Source organism: Rhamphochromis sp. 'chilingali' (genome assembly GCF_963969265.1).
Source record: "Rhamphochromis sp. 'chilingali' genome assembly, chromosome: 17".
NCBI classification, from domain to species: domain Eukaryota; kingdom Metazoa; phylum Chordata; class Actinopteri; order Cichliformes; family Cichlidae; genus Rhamphochromis; species Rhamphochromis sp. 'chilingali'.
The window spans coordinates 18287607-18311176 of NC_137944.1; the positions used below are offsets into that span (position 1 = coordinate 18287607).

The following is a 23570-nucleotide window of genomic DNA, read 5'->3' on the forward strand; positions in this document are numbered from 1 at the left end:
AACTTTGCAAACCTAAGCTGTGCTGCCGTGTTCTTTTCTCCTGGCGACCATTTCAAACAAGCCACATTTGTTCAGTCTTTTTGAAATTGTATCTTTTCTTTGCAGCAACACTGGACACAAATCTTTTGGGGCTCTTTACTGCTGGATTGATTGTGGCATTGTGTTAACACAGATCAGTTGCCTACCAGTAAATTGCCAAAACCTCTGCTTATATAGAGGTGCTCACACTTGCTGATGATCAGTTAATCAAGTGCATTTGATTAGCAGCACCTGGCTCCTATGGAAACAGCATGTACTAAATTTGTGAGCTATCTATGAATGTGAATCACACTTCCAGTAAATCCAGGTAGTGCTAGATAGTAACTAATTTCTATATGCACAGAATATTTATTATGAACAGTGAATACATCAAAAAATACATTATATTAATGTTTATGCAGATGCATGTAAACTTTGGGCAATAGATTGGAACAGGAACAACACAATATCATGTACTCAACTTTAAAATATCTGCATATGATTGATTGTACAACAGAGGTGGTCACGAAGAAAATAAACACAGGTTGATATCACTGCAGTGGCCTCCTAAGAAATGTAGGAGGAATAAGAGGCAGAAGTAAAAGTTGAGAGGAGGAGGACATCATGAATCTTAGATTGTATAAATATATGCAATACTCGTCAGTCTGGATAGTAAAGAAATTTGTGGAATTACATGTTTCTGATGTCCAATATATTAACAATAGAGATTGATATTTAAATTAGCATTTCAGAAAAATGAATTACTATCTAATGGTAGATGAATATTGCAGATTTTTTGTATTTAACTTCAGATTTTAAGCATATTAACGTTGGTTAGCGTAATAACCAATGCGACCCGCACTCCAGTCCGGAAGGTGGCGCTAAGGTAACCAAAAGTTTTATCCCCAGCTGCCATTAAGATAAGGAGGAAGAAGCAGTCCCAAGCACAGGCAACCGAGCAGTCACAGAGAGGACGGAGATAGCTAGTCAGTATTACCAGCCATCCTTTTGTGTAGCAGAGTCAGGTTGCGACATTTAGTTTGGATGGCTGAAACTCCTGCAAAGACCCTGTGACCGGCTAGCGTGCTGTAGTCCACACATTTGGGAGAAACCTTACAGCAGCCTCTCCCAGCGTCTAGCCTCGCACTCCCTCCCCTAATCTCGCCGAGATGTCAGCTTTCTCCGAGGCGGCTTTAGAGAAGAAACTGTCCGAGCTTAGCAACTCTCAGCAAAGTGTACAGACACTGTCGCTGTGGCTCATCCACCACAGAAAACACTCGAAGACCATTGTCAACGTTTGGTTCAACGAACTGAAAAAAGGTAAGGCTGGTGAGAGCCGAGGAGTTCCTCCAAACAAACACAGCGAGCATGCTTCAGAGAGTGAGTAACATGTAGCTGCAGGCTAGCTCTGGCTAAAACTGCCAGACCAAACTGCTGTTAAAGTTAAAACACAGAGTCCCTGTTAGCACGGTGGCTGCTAAAGGCTGGCAACTTTCGGTCACTAGCCAAAGGTTTTCACTGCTTTGTCTAAGTAGCATTGTCGAAAAGTGACGACAACGTGTGTTCCCTTAAATGTGTTTGTGTTAGAAAATCTCCATAATCTCCCATCTTTGCTTATAGTAAGTCTCGATCAGTTAAAGCTGCACTAAATTAAACTTTATAACACCTGAGGGAATAGCTTTAAATTAAACCCACATCAACAGTTACAATGAGCTTTACTATAAAGCATAAAGGAAGCCACTTATGCTCATTTCTTTTCTCTGCTACAGTAGCTTTGCGTGATTAACTCATCAAAATAATCCTATACTAACCCTTGATAAATCACCGCAATTCATACACAGTATAGCTTTGCTTTAAGCCAGCTTTCTTCTGATAGGCTACTCCGCACAAACAAAAGGTTTGACTAGCACGTGGGTGGAGATTGTGCTCACAGCCAGAGCCGTTTGCTTGAGATGACCACATACAAGACGCACTCACTCTCCTCTAATCATCAATGCACCACCTAATAAAAGTGAAATGCCCTAAATAATAATATTTTTAAAAAATGCATAGTTGCAATGGTGCATATATTATATAAGGAGAAGCATAAGTAAATGTGTCGATGTTAAACGAACCACATGACATTGTTTTAATTAAACATATGTAACAGTTTTAAGAGTAAGTGCATATTTATTCTTTAATTGCATTGCTTTTTTTGGCTCATTTAGCTGTGTCAATCATTTCACTGGAGAAAGACTATTGAACATGGTTGTGTGATAAAATATAAGCAATGACTGGTGGATCTAACATTTTTCTGATTTTCATAGTATCTGATGACTGTCAATGATTTTTTTTTTTTTTTTTTTATAAGAAAATGTTCACAAAGTTTATTAAGTAGACGGTACATAATGGAGTTGTTGAATTTATTCAGTGAGTTGGGTTGTAGGGACATCAGGCATTACTGTAATTGTAGCTAATAATGGTGCATTTTTCCTCGGGGTGCTAGTCAACAACCTAATGATACCTCTTGTGGGTGAGGTATTTTGGGTGGTGACTGAGACCAGTGTTAATGGCAAGTGGGGATAGAAATGGCTCTCCACGGAGCTTTACACTCACCTCAGTGTCGACTGTGTCTCGTCCAACAACAACAAAGGCTTGTGCATCAGTTAGTTTATCATAAAAACAACAAACCGAGAAGGGGTGTAAGTATCCTTCACTGGAACTCAATCGGGCACTCGGCTTCTCCAGAACAAAGTCAGGCAAGAGCCAGTGCTCTATTGTTAAAAATAGTAAGAAGAATCAGCTTTTGTTTTTGATCTCTTTGATGCCTTCAAAATCCTGGGGCATACAAATCTGAACATGCATTTTTGTCAGATTGCTTCTTCATATCGTGCACTAAACTTGTGAAATAATATCCACAGATTAAATCTTTTTTTTTTTTTAATTATTCTTTCTGCAGGGCCACCTTGTTCTGCATCATGCAGCTGATGTGACTGCACAGTTCGCCTGTGCATCTGGTGCATTGCTCATATTAAATTAGCAAAGGTCATAGCCTTGCTTATAGTGAAGCATAACGAGTATCTTGAATTTTTTAAACGTGGCTTTGCATATTAAAGATAAGATGACCTTTATTAGTCCCACATGTGGGAAATTTGTTTTGTTACAGCAGAAAGTGGACAGTGCAAAGTTATATAGCAAAAATTAGAGAACACTGGAATAGAATAAGAATAAGATGCTGTACACAACTGTATAGAATAAAATACTATATACAATAATAAAAAAACTGTTGAAGATTTAAATCGGCTCTATTTCATTTTTTGTATGTCATGACTTTTGTGTTTAGTTCTTTAGTGGTTAAAATGCGCTTGCCCATTAATAGGCATTGTTGTGTTGTACCTTTTTGTAAATCATAATCAGATAGTATGTGTGTTTCTTTGTTTTTTTTCAAACATGTGCAGCTCAGGTATCGCGCAAGCTGACCTTCCTGTATTTGGCCAATGACGTCATCCAAAACAGCAAGAGGAAAGGACCAGAGTTCACCCAGGACTTTGCTCCAGTCATCGTTGATGCATTCAAACATGTGTACAGGTCAGTTTTTATTGGACAAAGGCATGGATGGTTGTCCTGATGTCAACTTTCTCATTTTGTCATCATTTTGGATTTTAAATGTATGAAATTTAAGTAACATTTTAGAACTGGTTGAGGGTGGCAGCCATAAGTAGGCTTGATGAGAAGACGTGTATAAACACACACATACTGTATGTTCTAGGGATGCACACACTGATGTATTATGAGCTGATTACAATGTTTAAAATGACATTTTGGCCATCAGCTGTCCATCTTTGAACTTATTTCCATTAAAGAAAATGTGACAGAAGTGGCCAGTTGGCCTGTGGCGGTAAATGAGGTGCATCCCTAATATTTTCCCCATTTAAAGAATTTCTATCCAAGAACTGTTTTTTTTTTTTTTTTTTTTTTTTTTTTTTTTTTAATTCAATTTTGTCCAGTCCTGACTTCAGGTTTGCAAAGCTGTTTAAAGCGTGTGTTCTTTCTTTCTTTCTTTTCTTTCCTGTGTGTTCCCGTGCAGAGATGGTGAGGAGGGCTGTAAGAAACAGCTGGGTCGGGTTTTATCCATCTGGCAGGAGAGAGCCGTGTATGAGAATAACCTGCTCGATCAGCTCTCGCAAGTCCTGTGTAAGTTCAACGAGCCAAAACCTGTACCAGCTTGTCAGTAGTGCTTACCATTCAATTATAGCAAGTGTGCTGTGTGCCTAGAGGTTTAAACTTGATAAGCATAGTTATATTATTTACTTGCACTATTTTGCAAATGTTTGCTTTATTTCTAAACATGCAGCTAATCAGGCTTGTGGCTTTAAAGTGGCTAAAGATGTAGTATAATACATAAAACGCACACCTTCAAACTGGACTTTTGACTTGTTATGTTTTGCTTTTCTTGCTTTTTATAAATCTTAGATGGAGAAAAGAAGACAAAGAAGAGGTCATATGAGGAGATCCAGCCAGATGATGAAGGCTTTGCCTCCCAGAGCTCTCCAACCGAGCCCCCACAGGTGCTGTCCTTGTTATACAGAGCAGTTATAAATACAGAGTGCTAATCATATAACACTTTGATCCACACACATGCTAGTTAATGATTTACAGCTGTCTGTGTTTTCATGTTTGCCTTTGTGTCTCCTCCTGAGTGTAAATACCTTCTTCTGCTCCCCCCTCACCTCTTGCCTTTATCATGCTCGCTATACCTCAGACGGCAGAGTTAATCCGAGCTCTGCAGGAGCTGGAGAACGCTGCTTCTGGCGACTCAGTGCTGCGTCAGCGCATCTCCTCCCTTCCTGCTGAGGTGCAGGACACGTCACTGCTTCACAGGATCACAGGTAAGGAAGCTCTGCGCACTTTATACCAAACTTTAGACAGAACATGTGTTGTTTAGACTGAGAAAATGTTGTTGAACCACTCTGATATACTGCACATTACAGAAAACACTTAACATCTAGATTCCTGTGAAAAATTAAGTATACTCTTAGTGCTTCCACAGGAATTAACTGATCATTAGCAAGCGTGAGGACCTCTATAAAAGGAAAGGAGGAAAAACCTCAACAATGATCTTAGAACAGTTGTTCTAAGCAAATGTTCCTGGCCAGCAATCTGGGAATTAAGGCCATTTCCTGTTTGAAGTTGTCATGCCCTTTTTCTGCTGGGAGACAATCTAGCAGTTCTCACTATTTTATTATCAGGCAGTTAAAGATTTGGCTTGCTTAGTTAGCTGTGCACTCTAACTGTCCACCAACTAAAGCCTGTCTAAAATCGGATCATGCAAGAGGATGATGATTTCAAACACTGCAGCAAATTTTAAAACGGAGAGGCTGAATAAGATTCAAGGTGTTGCAGTCCAGTCCAGACATGAACCTGACTGAACTGCTGCGGTGGGACCCTCAGAGAGCTGTGTATAAACAATTGCCTCAAGTCTTAATGAACTAAAACAACAACGTAAAGACGATTGGGCCAATCTGTGCATGTGCAATGACAATAAAGTTGAATTCTAGTCTATTCTATACCTCCAGACAAAATGAGAGACTGATAAAGTCTTAAAAGAAATGATTACTTTACTCTTTTCCCATTGAAAGCCTCTTAGGAGTAAGCTTTGAGGCTCTTTTCTGAACTGAGTGGTTTGGTTTCTTTCATACTTCAGACCAACTTGCACAACAAAATGACCGGGTGTGCATCAGAAGTAGTGATTGTGGACTCTGTCCGTTGGAATAACCTGAAAACTATTCTAATGTTAATCAAAACCGCATCTTTGTTGATATAAACTTTTGAATCATGGGGTGTATTTAGTTTTGTCACGACTGTATTTCAGAGGAAATAAGGTGTGCACAAACAAGGGAGAGTCGAGACAAAAACATGGGATATGCAGTCGCCTGGACGTCCTTGTTGGGCCAAACAAACACTCACTTCTGCAGCTGACGTTCTTTCGCTCTGAAGGATACCTGCAGGCTTATTTATGGGAGAGAGGGGATGGCTCTGAAAGATATTGACCTTATGACAAAGAGAGATCATTTACATGAATGTGTAGCACACAGCACTCACTACAGATTTGATTACATGGACATGATTGTTTGTGTGTTTGAGTCTCCCTCGTATCTGTCTGACAATGCCCTTGCCTTTACCTCAGCAGAAACAAATTGAAGGTTTGATTTGGCACTGATTATACAGATGCTGTTTACATTGTTCCAGGATTGATGCATAACTGAGTGACGTGCATTTAGGCTTTGTTCTCTGCTCTCTCTGTGCTTTCTGTGCTTTAGATAAAGAATCAGGAGAGCGACTTTCCCGGCTGGTGGAGGAGGCCTGCATGCTGCTAGCAGACTACAGCGGCCGCTTGGCGGCAGAGATTGACGACAGGAGGCAGCTCACGCGTACACTAACGGTCTTCCTGCAGAGCCAGAAGGACGGCCTGGCCCAGAATGAGCAGAAACTTGAAGTGCGTGAATAAGTTTTTCTCTGTTATATGTCTGTGTGCGTCCTGTCTGCCTCACCTCTCCTTGGTGTTCATCTTTTTGTGCTGTGTGGACAAATTACGTTTGAGCACAAATTTCTATAAGTATTTTTACAAGTTTCTCAGCATGCTGCACGCTTTCTGTCATGCTTTTTTATTTTATTTTTTATTTTTATAAAGCTACCCTGCATGTTTTTAGTGTTAGCCCTGCTGATGTGCAAACTGAGGGGAAGCCTCTCGATTAGATACAGACTTAATGTCTAAGTTATCTTTTCCCTCGTCACTGGCTTTCTCTTTGAGCCTTTTTCTTTCTGCTCACTTCACTCAGTGTGTCCTGCCTATGAGGTAAGTAGTAATCAAAATGAACCCGTTAGAGCTTTAAAAATGTAACCACTGAGTTTTCTTGTTTGCTCAAAGCTGTGCTTTTCACGTTGACGGTAATTGTTCAGATCTTATCTACAGGGCACCACAAGGATCCCACGTCTCATCTTTGTATCGTCACTCAGTCAATACCTTTTGTTTTAAAAAAAGAAAAGAAAAAGTCTGAAAATAAAAAGTGAAAATGATTTTGTGAGTCCTTTTTTTGTGCTCGAACACCTACAGTTTACCCTCTTATTCAGGTTTGAAGGTGGTTTATGAAACGTACTTTTGGTTGTGGAGTTGACAGTAAATGGCAGTTATATACTTTAGGATTTTCTGATTAGTGGGAGATGTAGATCAGATATTTATCATAATCATTGTCATGATTAATAAACATAAATTAATGAGATTCAAATTTGATTAAAATCTTGTTCATTTATCTTTCTTGGTACTTTTGCTTTATGCTTTCTGAAGAGATTTGTCATTTGCAACACGATGGGACACAAAGAGAACATAGTTTGTTTTTTTTCTTTTCCTCTCCCCTTCCCTCATTTGGACATTTCTGTTATCTATGCTGAAAAAGTACTGATGACCTACACACACTGCATGCATTGGCTGGCAGATATAGTCACTGAACACATTTGAGAAACATGGCACAGAAAGTAAAATGTGACAAGATTAAGGTGGGAAAAAACATCAAATACATGGATCAGGTGAAATCATTTTGTCCACATGCAGTCCTGTTTTCAGTACCTTACACTGTACTTTGCATGCAGTTTGTGTGGCCAGTCTTTTATTAGGGGAAAAAAAAAGCTGTTGCAAAGGTAAATGTTTTTTGGTGCCCTTTAGTGTGGCTCATTACAGTGGAGGTTGATCTAAGTCGAGCAAAGTCATTCATAAACATGGAGAGAAAGAGCGTGGCATTTTTGCTGAATGATTTGGGTGTTTGGATAAAACTAAAACACCCTGACACACTGTTTAGTGGTGGCCACTAATTAAAATACATGAAACATGTTTATTGGAAATCCTTGAATTTAAATCTGAACTTTAACTGGAGCTTTAAGCTGCTCTTGGTCTGTAATCCATGAAGCGCACATTCAACACTTCAGTTTCTTATATTACATTATAATTTAAAATTACAATATGTGTGTGTATTTATCTCATGTAATACTGCTACTGAGACTAGGGGGAAAAAAACCCAACACCATAAATCGGTGTGATTCAGACTGCAGGATCTTTGGCGTCTGATGGCTGTCTGTCATTGTGGACTTTTTCAGGAATACAAACGCAAACTGGCGAGGGTCACCCAGGTTCGAAAGGAGCTGCGATCACGTCTGAACAATCTCCCAGAAGGACACTACAACTCTTCGAACTGACTTCACCTCCCGTGCTACTGACGCATCTGATCAGACGCCTGTTTAATATTTGATCTGTGACCTTGCCATAGTCCTCTGTTCCTGACTTTGGGGTGTATCTTTGTCTCTGTGCAGTAATCTGTGGTTCTCATTCTGTCTACAGCCAATTATTTATCCACGTGGGTTTATGAACATAAACATCTTATTATCATTTAGAAGATTTAAAATCATCCCGACACAGGCCTGTTGTGCTTTGGCCCCAGCTGCCTAACTTTCCAGCTTTCCAGTTGTATGGATGAATCTGGTGTGATATTTTTTTATTTATACTGATTAAGATAATGCATCAGAGTACATTGCTCTAGTGTGATCATTCATTTTAATTTGCTGTATTCTGCTGGCATTACGTTCCCTTTAACTGTCTTAAGTTAAGGGTTATAGATCCTTGTTTGTAATAATAGCCTCAAATGTCTGAAACTGAGTAGGAAGCCATGTTCCTTAAAGCAAACCCAAGTGTGTATTTATGATTTACTGTTTGTGAAAGGGGAATGTAAATCATTGGTCAGTGTACATATTGTAGTTTGCATGTAAATATGGAGTTGTGCCTGCTCCTTGTCATAAGTGCTTTTGGTTTGTAATTGTGTCAACATGGTGAAGAAAATGTTGCTCATTCAAATTAATGAGCTATGTCAGATATCCACAGTACGGAAAGGGTGAGATAATGGGTTTTGTTGTCTTGTTTACTGTATCGCTCCATAGTTTTATCTTGGAAGTCTCCTGAATGCTGTGCAGATGCCTCACACAGCTTGAGAAGTGCCCCGGTTTCCAAAGTCAGACTTAAAAGGAAAAGGAAAAAAACAAGCTGTTTTTGTAAATATGAAGCAAATGCTTAGAACCAAATAAACAAAGTGCACAAATGTTTTATCGTCTTATCTGCAGTATGTGCTATTGAGTGCAATTAAATATGTGAACACCAGGGGGAGTTCCTTTTTTACGCCTCTGTGGCGACAGCCTCGGTCACGTGGGTTTCTTAGAGCGAGCGTCCGCCCATCAACCAGGAAGACGAAGCTATTTTTCCCCTGGTTTCTTAATAATACAATAGCTGTGTAAACATTTGTTGGATATGATACAAAGTATTTAATATAGAAAACAAAAGAAACAAAACACGCCAATTCGCTAGTGTTACAACAATAACGCTTGCTGATCACAACAGTTAACTAGCTTGGTTCAGGCGATTTAGCTAGTAAACAGTCGCTAAGCAGGTAGCTTTACCTCTAGAGGGTACGGCCACTGATTAAAGTTCATGATGGATAACTTCGAAACGCCATATGAGGAGGAGGATATCGCATTTATTGAATGCGAGGTAAGCATGCTAACGTTAGCTGAGAGACGTAATAATTTGGCGAAAGCGAGGTTCCCGGAAAAAAGGAAGCGTGCCGCGAGCAAAGCTAACGTTTTTAGCTAGCCTCTGGAGGTATATGACATCGGACGTGAATTAGTCCTGCTCTTTTTGACCTGTTCGGGTCAAATTCCATCGATTTTTACGTTTGACTGCAGTGATTCAGCATGTGATTCTTTTAGCTTGAAAATGTCATGACTTTTCATGAAGTGAGGCAAAAATAAAATTAAAATTTGAATGGATCTGGGTCGCGTATTTACTCAGAAGGATTCTGGATCCATCACTGTGGGGAAAATCAAAGAAACGTTGATTTTAGGCAACCCTGAAACTAAAACTGTACATACCAAGTTGTGCGTATTTTTTACGGGACAAAGGTGGCAGAGGAACCTTCGTTAAGTCACGAAAATTGCCTTTGTTGTAGAGGTGGGCGAATCGATCCAAATATCTGTAGTATCGATAACAACGCTGGTATTGATATACCAGATACTAGTGCGCTATTTGTTTCTCTTCTAAGTTCAGTAAGTAGCCAAATGAATCTTGTAAAATCATGAACACATGCACTATGAAAAATGTCTGAACCTTTTTGTGTTAACCATCAAATCTGTTTTATTTATAGCCAATAGCACATTTAAACAGAAGTTAACTCAAAGTGCTTTTAAGACAGACACATTTACATTGCAGGTCTCCAAAAATCCCAGTTGTACACGAAAAGCTAAAATGTGTCCCACACATGCTAAGTACCTGCTCTAAGTATTTAATAAATTTGTTTTGATATAAGGATTTTTATATGATCCAGAATGAAGAGTTGAGTGTTTTAATGGTTGTAACATTCTTTCCATCTCATTATAATATCTTTTAAACATTACAGGTGCTACATTTTCACCTTAAGTAAAATAGGTCATCATATTTTGTGATATCTCATGTTTTTCTCCAAATATAAGTGTTGTAAAATCTAAAAAACACTCACCCTGTTCTCTGAGACATCAATTAAGGACTATTCATCATTTTATTAATGTCAGATAGACTATTTATACTTTATAAAGATATATGTATATTAGAATTTGTTTTATACACTTGATGTGAAGGAATTCTTGGCCCAGTTCAATTTTGACACAGACTATAGTATGAAAGCATATAAAATGAACAGTATTCAAGGGTTAAAAGTGGTCATATAGTTTAGAGTTAAGTTACCTTTTGTAACTAAAATACAGAATAAGGCTTAATTTAGTGTGTCTATTTGTGTCTGTCAGCTTATTGTTATTAATTCATCTGTTTTTTGCTCTTTCTCAATCAAGATCTGTGAAAAATCCTTAAGGGGTGATACCCTGTACAAGATACACCTGACCACCCCAGGACATATAAAGGTACTCAAGAAATCTACTTGTGTAGAAAGCTAAACATTAATAGTAATGCAGTCATTTAAAATGTATTCAAAAGTGATGTCATCATCGTTTTTGCATTATTCCATGTACTTTCTCTTTAGTCTCAGATTTCCACAGGTACCAGACGTCTGTGAGAAACAAGTTTTCCAAGCTGCTCACATCTTTTAATTTTTTTTTTTTGTTTGAAGCCCACCTACAGTTTTCCCCTCCTGGTTTAATTCCTGGTTTTGCATCTGACAGCTCTTCTTATTTCAGTCTTGACAGTCGAACACATTGTTTCTTCTGAAGATTTAAAAAAAAAAATCATGTTACAGTAAGTACAAGAGTAGTGACAACAAAAGTTGACATGGGTTGCCTCTCTTCAGCCGTTGCCGTCAAGGGTTCAGTGAGTTTTGAGCTACAGAATAAACCAGGAAAGCTGGATGCTTTCCACCTTTGTGTTTGACTGCTATGAAGAAGCTGGATTGGCCATTTCAGAAGAGTACTGTGTCTCTCGCCATTGCAGTAAGTTTGTGCAAGGATGACAGGGTAATATTTAGTTCGATGATGTATAACAGAGTGTGAAAGCCTGCCTGGCTGTGTATTTCACACAGCATTCTTCTTCTCCTTCAGTCTGGGAAACAACTACAATTACTCTTGGAGCGAGCAACTGACAACCTGAAAATGGCAAGTTCTGAAGGAGTCTTGAAAAAGGCAGGCTTGGTTGGTTCTTTGGGTGAAGGGGTTTAAGGATTTCTGCAAAGAAAAGCCAGACATTTCTTCTCAACACTTTGCTCACCTCCCCAGATGCAGATGTTCTACTAAAACCAGGCCCCTACCACCATCTGCCTTTTTTAGTGGCCCCTTCACATCAATGCATCCTGAACTTTGCGCCAATAATGGACAGTTGTGTTTGTTTTAAAGGAGGAAAACAAACTTGTTTTTCTTTTTAATAGTGGCCACAGACTATGCTGACACAGTGGAGTTTCACAAAGGAAATGGTCTTGAACCATGTCATGTATGATGTGTCAGCTTCATAAGTCTTTGAACGTCTTCCTGTTAATGCCCAAGAAAATTTCAGGAACTTGTCTGCTGTGCCTTTGAGCCAGGTTCGGGTCTGTTCCACTAGGTAAAGTCATGTGAGCTTTCTTGGTTGTTCTTGTTCATTATGTTGGGAAGTGTGCCTTCCAAGACACACGTGCTGATTTAACAAGTGACTTGTTGTACAGTCAAGCCTGGAAGACAAACTGAATTAAAAAATACAAAACAAAAACAGTCCACTGTGGAGCCATGGCAACATTTCTTCAGCTTCTTACTTTCTCTTCTTTTGTTGATAGTGACAGTGTCGAGAGACAGGAAAGCGGGGAGAGAGCGAGATAGGGGAAGACATGCAGCAAAGGGCCGCGGGTGGGACTCAAACCCGGGCCTACTGCTCTCTGCCCATATGGCATATGGTCACCTGCTCATCTCGCTGAACTAAACTGGTGCCCTTCTCTTCCTGTCTTTACACTAGAGGAAGTCAGCCACTGTTTGGTTATTTGGGTAGCTATGTTTTGGCAGACCTTATTGCCAAGTGCAGAATCTGTGTAGCACATAAGCAGAAGTTGCTTGAACTGAGTTCCTGTCTTTTGGCTGTCTTCTAACCACTATGGCAAATCAGCTGCTAATTCTTGGATGGTGCTGGTTTGGCGTTCCGCTGAGGCGCAGACCTACTTAAAACTGGTTTTATTTTCTATGAGCCAGAAAAATGTATACGTAGGTATACATTTATACTTTCCTAGCAGCGCTGCCACCACCAACAACGACGACGACAACAAGTGCAAGGAGGCTACTCTGCAGACCTCTACAGCTTCAGTTTGACATCCGTACTGAAGCTTTTTGTAATGGTAAAGTTTTATTTGGACCTTGGTTTAGCCCCAGCAGTGTGCTGGCGCATTTCATTCCTATAAACAGTTCCTAGAAGGATCCCTCCAGATGTTTCAATAGAACTTTTGGTCATCCTGAAGAAAGCTACATCCTGTTTCTTTGCATTAATATATTCACATGCAGATATAACTCCCACCTCCCGCGGTGGGGGTTTAATTTATACAGTTGTGTGAAAAGTGACTGGAGTACAAACTCTTTAGTCCTTAACTGCTTTATCTCTTTATGATCTAACGCACACTAAGAAGACAGGTGTGGACAGGCACCTTTACTGCACCTCATTTGAGCTGTGGTTTTGGTTTTAATATGCGTTTGATTCCATAAAATAACTCCTTTTCTGTTTGTAGCAGAGGTGAACTACATCCAGTGTTGTTTATCCAGCACTGATTGACTTTATTTTTATTGTTCTCCTTTCGTTCCTGGCAGAAAGAGAGTGGCTTAGTAACTTCTGGTAAGTAGAATTCATCTTCCCTCTTTTATTATTTTTTTATTTTTTCATTCCTTCCCTGGCCATGTGTCTGTTCTGATGGGTAATTCAATGTACATGTGAATAGTGCCCATTCCGGTTTGAATGGGCAGCAGTTTTGTTTAGAAGTAAATGTATAAAGATACCCAGAAGTCAACGTGTAAGGACAAATAGTTTGTCCAGATTTTGTTTTTTCTTTGGTGGTTTGGCTTAGGCTCCTTAGATGCATCTCAGGTTATATCTGGACCACTGACACAAAGCCCCAAACTTAACATCAGTGATCAAATCGGTTAACATCGGCTGCAAGTCAGGACTTGTTTTTGAACATCAGTGTGTGTTCTCACTGATGATGTTGTGGCTTTTTTGTCTGCCAGTGTGTGTTCAGCCATTTTGTTTTCTTAATTTGGGTATGGAGAGTTAGAAATTTGAAGTTTATTTAAGAGATTTATACTTTTCATTTAGCACAGTGCAGTGATTTCATGTTTATTTTTGAAAATGAAATGGAAGTCTGTATGAGGAACTGGATTCACATCGACTCAGCTTTCTGCTCCAACAAATGTGGACTTTAAAATGGTCACATGGCTTCGATGTTTCCAAGTTGATATTCAGATAAGTTTTTCATTATGGCGTTGGGCCAGACCATCTTCAGAGCACCTTGATATTTGGTCCTATAGGACTGCAAGAACGTTTTCTTAGGTTTGCTGACTGTTGGACGTAGTACCCCCATTTTTCTGCATCCACACTCCTGGAACTCTGAATCATCACAGTTCTTCACAGGGTTTTTAGGGTAGGTACTTTCCCAGCAGGGAAAGAGAAACTTTGAGTGATGAAGGTGTACACATATGCTCCAGATATAAGTGTGCACTGGTCAAACAAAGGAATGCAGCACCAGAAGAGTGAACATTGTATTGAAACGAATCCTCTCATGGCATCTGTCACGCAATGAAGAAATGCAAACAGAAAGTGAAGAACATGAAACACAATTATAGGAAAACGTAAGATGTCAACAGGGGTGACGTGTCAGGAAAGCTACTACATGACTTCAGAGTTCCTATTAATGATGTGAGTGCAAATGGGAAACAAGGCTCAGAAGGTATGTAATCACCTCAGTGGGTAAACACAGTCTCCAAGAAGTGAAGTGGATATTAATTCAACAAGTGTCTGGATTTCAACTGGGGGATTTAATACATTTCTTCCAAAAGATACTCCATCTTTTGGTTTTGGTGGTGGTGAAAAGTGCAGTCTAATGTGGGAATTACAGTACTATGTTTGTGTAGGTATTTGCCCACGCAGAGGCAACCTATGCAAATGCGCTTGTGTGCGGTTCTCCAAAGCCCCAACAGCACATAGCTCAATGTGGACGATGCAAGTCCAGTGCTGACTGGTTGAAAAGTTGCCTGGAATAGGAAAGGGACCGACAGCAGAAGTCTAACATGAACGGGAGAAAAAAAAGCCTCTCCGCGGGTGCCTGAAGGACCAACCAACAGCAGCCCAAGCAAGCCTGGGCACTGGTTGTTACTGTCAGCCCCCTGCTGACAGTAAACAGCTACACCATGTAACAATGGTCTGCAGAGCTGGTGGTAAACTCTGCAAACTACCAACTTGAAAGCCGTAAGTAGAAGATTACACTCGGACAGCTGAAGACGCTACGGAGAAGTCGTCTTGGCATACTTTTTCCACTTCTACCTGGTGGACTCATCTCTGTAGATGGGTCCACAGGGTCACAGAAAACTTGCAGCGATGTGGATGTATGTCAGAGCATCGCTCTAACCATCTAATGATCAAATTTCCATCACGTGGACCCAGTTTGAAACCTTCCATAGTTGGAATGGTGAAAATGATTACACCTGTGTAAAAAGCTACTTTCAGCTGCTCTTTTATTCACCAGGAGTCGCCACAGTGGGTAGATGATTTGGCAGGTTTTTTTTAAACTCTGGATATCCTTCCCGAGGCAAGCCAAACGGGATGTTTGTCCCCTTCTTGAGTTTAAACTGGATATTTCGCTGTTAGAACCACTGCAATATGGAGCTATTGTTACACCTATGTAACAATTTTCCCCAAACTCTTCCATAGGTGAACCCATAAAACTCCTTTAATGACCCAAAAGGATTTGAATTGACTGATTGGTTGGCTGATTAAAATCAGCAGATATGGGCCTTTCACAGATACATAATACACATATCATTTGAATCTAGTGTTTGACCCAGGGCCTTTCTCTGTGGAGGTCACATGCTCTCCCTGTGTCTGCGGGAGTTCTCTCCGGGTACTCAAGCGTCCTCCCACAGTCCAAAGACATCCAGTTATTGGGGTTAAAGTAATTGGTGATTCTAAATTGCCCATAGGTGTGAATGGTTGTCTGTCTGCCCATGTTAACCCTGTTGCGGATTGATGACCTGTCCAGGGTTTACCTTGCCTCACACTCACACCAAGCCACCTGGGATAGACTCCAGATCCCCCACCACCTTGAATTGGATAAGTGGAAAATTATTTGTTTTTTTTTTAAATGAATGGAAGGATGGAAAATAAGTATCAGCATCTGCCCCCAAAATCCCATATTCGGGGAGCTGGGTATGGATGGCAGTGGTGCCATCTTTGATTGTGGCTCCAAAGCCGTGATCCAACATCTTACAGCGAGAGAGGATCAAAGCTGGCTGTTCTAACAGCTTTTCTACCAAAACAGAGGCTGGGGAAATTTTCTGACAGGGTCAGAAGTTTAGGACAGCTCACAGTGAAACGTCAGCCATGACCTGTGTCTACTACCCAGCCAATGGGAATGCAAGAGAGACATCAGCATATGTGGGGGAAAAACTGAATACATGTAAGTGTTACATTCCCTACCACCTGTTTCCAACACAGAGGAAAATGTGTCTTAGCTGTGGCAGCTGCAGTGTGTCTACATCAGTTTACAGGACCCGTGACAAGGTGGACATAGCAAGGAAACAAACAATGAAGATTTTGCAGCGGTACGTTGTTGCCCTTGAGTCAGTAGGTATTATCGTACAGCCTTCATGCATCAAACTTGATGTCCTACCCATGCTTATTAGATCACTGCCGCAGAGCGTGTTGGTGCCTCAAGCGATTAAAGCTCCTGCCACTCGTGCCCCAAGAATGAACCCTGTTTCAAAGCCACTTTGATGTTTTGCACTTGCCATCGTGATTCAAAAACAGAACCAACTGGGCCTGCGTTTGTATACGTGCCGCTGAGCGTGACTGGATGCTATTTACCATGAAGTGCACTTGTAGAAGCATCTGCATTTGTTGGGTTTCTCTGCTCATTTAGTTTTTCTTTTCCTTTCTGGATCTTTGCACTTTTTGCCAAATTTGGTTGCATTAACAGCCTTTTTGTGATTTAATTATGGTGTTACATGATAAGTTGCTGAAATAAATGTGTAGCATTGTCGTATCAAGATCAGAAAAAATACTGTACTGCTCTTAAACCACACATGGCTACTAAAATGCAGCTTTTCCAGTGTTGCTCTTCAAGCAACAGCTGCAGCTTGTTGGAAATCTTCACAACTTCTAAAAATGTCAGTCAAACAAGCTGTTTGCACAAAATTAGATGGCACTGGCCAGCCTGTGTCTGTATGACTCCCTCAAAATCCACTCTGACTAAATTTAGCAACTATACATATGTATTCAGTTATTCTAGTGGCAGGACATCTGTGGGTGCACTAATACTCCACACTCAGATGACGAAAGGATAAGTAAACATCTCTGCAGATCTGTCCAGAGTTTGGTGTAATGTCTTTTATAAAGGAACATGTTGTACAAGTATGCACTTCAATAACTTTGTTTTATTTATGCCTTTTGCACAAGTAAATTAAACATTTACACCATTATTGGGATATTTTTAATACAATAATATTGGGATATTGTAAAAAAACAAAAAAAACAACAACATTTCTTAGTTGGTAATATAGGTACCATTAGAGTTCAGATGTTTTTTGCCATTAAATCCATTATGCCACACAAGGTACATGTTTCAGAAAATCATGGAAACATTTTTTTTCCTTGTCTGATGACATTCAAAAAGCAACATGAAATAAATAAACTGTCTGGACTAGAAGTTCTACTGGGGCTCATACATTAGATGATAGTTTATCAGAAATCTAAGATAGTTAAGATCTAAGCTGAAGATTTTATACCATTCAGCTGCAGCTACAATACACCAGGCCTTGTCTTATATTGACTTATAATCTTCCCTTACCCCTGTTAACCCTTAATAAAGACTCATCCTCTAATAAGGAGTTTAAATTGAAGCAGTTAGTATTGCTCTTGTCTTATTGTTATACTGTGATGATGACTTTTAAAAACACTGTGTAGTTTTTGTCTTTTTGCTAACTATTAGCATGTGGCTTCCCAGGACGGTCTGTCAGAAGACACGTACCGGAGTTTAAGGATATTATAGAGTACCTGGATTACCTGAATCTGGATGAGCCTATCATTGGTGAATAACTTTGCAGAAAGTTTTAAGCAGATGTTTTTTGTTTCTTTTAAAATACCAGATTATTTGATTGTTTTTAACTTTTTGCTTGTTCTTAATTTCCAGGTTTGAACTTTTTGGAAGAGGGGCCTCCTAGTGACCGACAAATAGGCCCCAAATACTTATGTAAGCTCTGTAATCAGTCAGCCGTCCTTGCAGAAATGGTCTGTCATGTGATTGGACGCAAACACAGGCAGAAATATGTGGTAAAGCATTCAGAGCATTACTTAAATACTTCTTTGTTATTCTGTTTTTCTTTATAATAAGATGTTAAAGCAAAGAGAGATCACATTCCCTTTCTGTCTATGTAGGAATTGAAGCGGCCTGACTTGGTGACCTGGGATAGACCCTCTGTACAAACCCTCGGGGGGAAGATTATGCGCGCCAAAGCAGAAATAATAGAGAGACAGGATGGGAGAGGGACTCCAAAGGTATGCCAGATGAATTACCCAGATTACACACCATATTTTTTGTGCTTCTAAAATTCTATACATTTTGTTACATACAGTAAATGTTTATTATTCATGTTTTTTTTTTCCCCCAGTCATTGTTCAAAAAGGGGAACGAGAGTAGATCAAACAGCTCAAGAGGTACCTTGATTGATAGTAAACATGGTTAAAAAGTAAACGTTTGGTTGTATTTTTCTCTAATTATGACTTTATTATTAGCTTCCCAAAGGCCGAGGCAAAACAGGGAGCAGACGAACCCACAAGATTTGCCACCACTCCTACCCGAACTCAAGGACTATCACCGAAGGAAGCATGCCTCAAGTTACCCAAACGCATCTGCATTTCCTCCGAATGACCCTAACATGAACGTAGACAGGCGCAGCCAGCGGGAGAACAGGCTTAGCAATGAGCGCACCAGAGATGAACCGCGAAGGTCGGATTTTAGGGAAGGCCATGCGTTCAGAGAAGGCTACATGGACTCTGATTATCGTCATCAGTATGAAGAGGGATATGGTGGCGATTCACAAAGATGTTTGGCACTTGAGCAAGGTGATGCTCCCAAGTATGATTTTAGGGAGGAGCTGCCTGGTGGCCTCGGTCAGTCTGACTATTACCCTGAGGGGGCGCCTCCTTATAGAAGAGCCTATCCAGAAAGAGAGTCTGTTCAGGATTTCCACTCTGAGGATGTCAGGGGTGGGAACGGTCGTTCTGAGTATTCACCCTCCCAGGCCATGTACCCTGAAGTTGATAAACTGCGGTGGTCCCTGGAGAGGGAAGCTGATAGGCACGACGGTATGAACAAAGCAGGTAGACAGGGATCAAGTGAACCAGAAGCCAGGAGGAGGAACTTCTCTGCATCTATGGAGGGGGACCGATCACGTGACAATTTGTTCAATATAATTCAAGATTATCGTCATGAGATGAGAGAGGTACATCAGGATGAGGGAGTTGATAGGAGAGCAGGAGGCCCAGCCTCACAGAGACACATGGATGTTGGCAGAGCCATTTCTAACATCCCAGAGCCATTCAGGCGGTTCCTGAAAGGAGGCGCCGAAGATGATGTTCACGGTAAAAGGAAAAGAAAGAGCCGCTTCTCTGATGCTACTCCAGAGGAAGTGGAAGGGACAAGGGAGATGTAAGTGTAAAAATTGTAGTTGTTTTTTTGTAAGTGTTGTGGGCGTTTTTTTTTTTGTTTTTTTTTTAAAAACCCAAAAAAACATGTTTGATTGCTGCTTTAAGGTATGGGGATAATTATGGATCTCCAATTCCAAAGTTTGGAGGTGACCCAAGGCCAGGTAGTGCACCAATGAGTGGAGGACAATTTTCAGACATCTACAGAGAACCACAGGTACCGTAGTTTATTTTCACATCACAGTAGAGTAATATCCAGTAAAACAAATCTTTATTTGAGCAAGACCTTTTGCTTTTTTAGGGTCCACATCATCCTGAAATGAACCAAAGAGGAGGCTCTGAGTCGGAGGGCGTCTTTGATATGCTGGTAAGATGATTAATCCTTATTGGCGACTTGCACATGTTTTTGTTATGCAACTATTCACTCAAAGAGTTCTCAGTGTGTTGTTTTTTTTCCCTTTCACATTTTCTTAGAGCAACATTGAAATTGAGAATGCTGAAGAGGCTGACTTCTTGAAAAGTAAACTTTGCAACCTGCTTAAAGAATTCAAAACAAAAAAGATGGAGAAAGCTGTGGTATGTGTCATTCTGCACACCGCCTGTCTTTTTAATATAATATTAGTAGAAGAACACAAACGTATGGTTTTGTCATGGTAGCAGAACAGCCACGGTCGAGAAGGGATCCCCAGAAACTACAGCAACATGGAGCTGGACCCTCGACAGCCGCCGTTCGAAAGGACCATGAGAGATGATTCGCACCACAGACAGCCAGAAGACCTCGACTTCAGAGACTGGAGGCAGCGTGAGCATCTTCCAGAGGAGCGGCACAATGTTTATCCCCCCCCTGCACACGAAGATTCCAGATACTCAAAAAGAGGCCGCTTTGAAGGTATGTGCACAGTGCAGTTTATTTAAGCCCATTAGGGTTCAATAGTCTTTTATAAAAGTTAGACATCGATAAAAATAACACGAGCATAATTTTCTTGAAAGATTTTAGGCAAAAATAAGTACAGCTCAAAATAAAGGCAGACAGTAGATGGCCACTCAATAGTTGCTTCTTTAAAGACTCTTTCATCCATTAGTAGAGCTGCTTATACCAGAAAGGTAGGGCAGATCAGTTTCTATAATACCTGCAAAGTTTTCCCTAATGTTCCAGTCAGCAAGGCTTTCAGTTCATCCACACCAGAGCTTCGACCAGCTAACGTAATTTTCTCCATGGTATCCCTCAGGTGATGTGTGGGATTTGGGTCAGGGCTCTGGGAGGGCCCCTCTATTAGAATATATTCTTCAAGTAGAGCTGGGCGATAGAACGATAACGATATGTATCGCGATATAACTTTTACTCGATAGAGAAATTAAGCTATCGCGATAGACCTCGCCGCTCTTGTCCTCAAAAAAAAAAAAAAAAAAAAAAAAAAGGTCAGCCAATCCAAATTAAGTAGCGCAGAGCCGAACCAATCACAGCCGCAGCGTCACGTCGCGTGACTTGTTACGTACAGCACAAGTGCCAAGCCGCACGTGTGTTTGTTTGGGAAGCAGCCAGCGGGTAATGGAGCCAGCGCGTAATGGAGGAAATGAGTGTGCCGACTAGAAAAATCAACCGAGCGTGACCGAAGAGAAAACAGATGATGGTTCCAATGCCAGAGAGATTGTCGAACGGAAGAGCCATAGAAGTTCCGTAGTGTGAAGGTATTTCGGCTATTTCAAGTCTGACAAAAAACAGAGTAGCGTGCACTGTAAATTGTGCCGAAAGCAAGTCTGGAAATACAATAAACTGGTGCATGCGTCACACTGTGCGCCACGTTATTGTTTCGGTGAAATGAATTTCTACAATACTGTTACTATTAATTCTACTCTCTGCAGTGTTTAAATGCTTACATATACACACAGTTACTGTCCGTCCACACATACGACTCGGTTCTGCTTCTATGCCCCAGCTTTGTTTACTTTTTCCCACCGAGGCTTCTAGACTTCTGATTGGCCAACATTTCTGCACGGTTAGGAATCTAGCGCCACCTGCTGCTTTGGCATGTTCATAGCAGCGTTTTCCTTCATTTCTGCCTTTACGTGTGGACGGGATTATTTTTTAAAACGAAAACGGAAAATCTCTGTTTTCAAAAATACCCGTGTACGTGTGGACGTAGCCTCAGTCTCTGACTGGAAGCGCTAATTCGTCATTCGGCTTTTGTCAGACTAAAGTAACTGTTAAAACTGTTTGAAAAGCTCAGCTATACAACAAGGAGAGATTGAGAATTTCCTTTTAGTTCTCAGTTTATTTGATATTGACAAAAGTTAGTCAGTTTTGTCTGTTCTTCTGTAAAACAAACTAAGATTTATTTTTAGAATTAATATTTTGTTTCTAAGTGGAATTGACAATTTAGTCTGTTTCGTTTGTCCTATTTTGAAACTTAAACGCTTTAGCGGCTGCCTTTTGTGTAGTTTGCAATATTTGCCTTTATTTATCTGAAAAAGTCTCATGTTCCTTAAGTACATCTACCCTGTTGAACTTATTATGGGAAATAAATATTTAAATAAAAACAAGCTGCTGATTATTTCACATTTTACTTGTGAGCAACGGCACATTTAAATCTTACAAATATAGTTATTTGGCTTATATCGTGATAGATATCGTTATCGCCTGAAATGAAAAAAACATATCGTGATATGAAAAAATCTCATATCGCCCAGCTCTATCTTCAAGTCAGTTCCACATGAACAGGTGTCTGTAGCAGAATAACCACAGGTATAGTTCATCACATTAACAACAGGCATGGTTCAGGTGTGATAAACAGGAGAGGGAGGGGTATAATCATGCCTTTTGTCTGGAATTGTGCTGTATGTGTTGTTGTATGGGTCGAATGCCAATTTATTGACGTATTAATAAAATAAACTTATGAACTTTGAGGTTTTGATGAAATTTGATGGGATTTTCTTCTTTGAATGTATTTTGAGTTTTGTTGTGGTATCCTTTTAGGATAGTTTAGTTGAATTTATGTATAATGAGGCATAGTTTGCAAAGGTGTCCAAGTTGAGCTTTTGATTTTATGTACTGAATGAATTTGATTGCATCGTTAAATAAGATAATAAACAATAAGTTGTATATTCAGCTTCCCTGTGTCAGAGGAAGTGTGGCTGATTCCACTTTCTTTCATGTAATTCAATTTCATTCCTCTTTTTTTTTTTTTTTTTTTTTTGTCAGAGGAATCTGGAACTCCTCATACAAACCGCTTAGATGAGCCGCCCTTTTATCCTGAAAGGTTTCCAGAATCCCTGCCCTCTCGTGACTACCAGCCTCCTGTTGGAGAGTTTTTCGACTCTCACTCTTCTGCACCTCCCCTCCACATGGATCAAGAATCCAGGATGCCCAGAGGACCCCGGTACTCTAACAACCTGGACAAAATCACCTCCGCCCTCCTGGAACTTGTGGCAAGGAAATAAATGTCATCACTGCAATCTCCTTAATAATCATTTATTGTAATGCAGTGTTTTAAGGTAAAGTTCAGATTTTAAAATGTGATTTGGGTTTAAATTTCTTTCCCTTCATTTTTCTTTCTATTTTTTTGTTGTTGTTTGTGTTGGATATTTGCAAAGACCTTGGTTGATCAAATGTTGACATCTGGTGTAAGAATTAAAACATTTGTCTACTGCAGTTGTAATCATTTCATTTTTTTCAAATTTCTTACTGACCAACAACCAGAGAAGTAATACTGTTATTGCCATCGTTGTATTTCATATTTTCAGTGAATTTATTTTGAATTAACTGAATTAATTTGCGATCATTTGAGCTTTGTGGTGCTTTATCATGCTGGCTGCAGCCATTAGAAGATGGGAACACTGGTTATAAAGGGAAGGGCTTTCATATTTATGCCAAATTCTGAACCTACCATCTGAATGTTGCAGCAGAAAGTGAGACTCTGAGGAAAACACTGACTGCTCTACAATCTTCTATTGCCCAATTTTGCTTAGCCTGGGCAAATTGTAGCCTCAGTTTCCTGTTCTTAGCTGACACAAGTGGCACCCAATGTGATCTTCTGCAGCTAAAGCTCATCTACTTCAAGGTTGGACTTATTGTGCATTAAGAAATACGCTGCTGCATAAATTGTGTTTAATGAGTGGTTATTTGAGTGACTGATGCCTT

At 40.1% G+C, this 23570-nt stretch overlaps 2 protein-coding genes across 5 annotated transcripts; both read left to right on the forward strand.

Moving 5' to 3' along the window:
* The first annotated feature begins 935 nt into the window (after positions 1 to 935).
* Positions 936 to 9139, forward strand: LOC308384389 (regulation of nuclear pre-mRNA domain-containing protein 1A-like). The gene is made up of 7 exons (XM_080862915.1): positions 936 to 1338; positions 3456 to 3585; positions 4085 to 4191; positions 4471 to 4565; positions 4760 to 4886; positions 6318 to 6493; positions 8146 to 9139. Exons 1-7 carry the CDS (start codon positions 1188 to 1190, stop codon positions 8242 to 8244), a joined length of 885 nt encoding a protein of 294 aa, XP_080719041.1. The 5' UTR covers positions 936 to 1187; the 3' UTR covers positions 8245 to 9139.
* Positions 9140 to 9247: 108 nt separating this feature from the next.
* LOC308384669 (uncharacterized protein) lies at positions 9248 to 23081 on the forward strand. 4 transcript variants are annotated; one of them, XM_080863220.1, is made up of 13 exons: positions 9248 to 9583; positions 10915 to 10983; positions 13330 to 13354; positions 17718 to 17816; positions 17919 to 18058; positions 18164 to 18283; positions 18397 to 18442; positions 18521 to 19436; positions 19541 to 19649; positions 19734 to 19799; positions 19907 to 20008; positions 20090 to 20321; positions 22632 to 23081. In XM_080863220.1, exons 1-13 carry the CDS (start codon positions 9524 to 9526, stop codon positions 22868 to 22870), a joined length of 2223 nt encoding a protein of 740 aa, XP_080719346.1. In that variant the 5' UTR covers positions 9248 to 9523; the 3' UTR covers positions 22871 to 23081. The 4 variants fall into 4 exon arrangements, with proteins under 4 accessions (XP_080719346.1, XP_080719347.1, XP_080719348.1 ...); XM_080863221.1 differs by having other exon boundaries at positions 20093 to 20321; XM_080863222.1 differs by having other exon boundaries at positions 17733 to 17816.
* Positions 23082 to 23570: the final 489 nt, after the last annotated feature.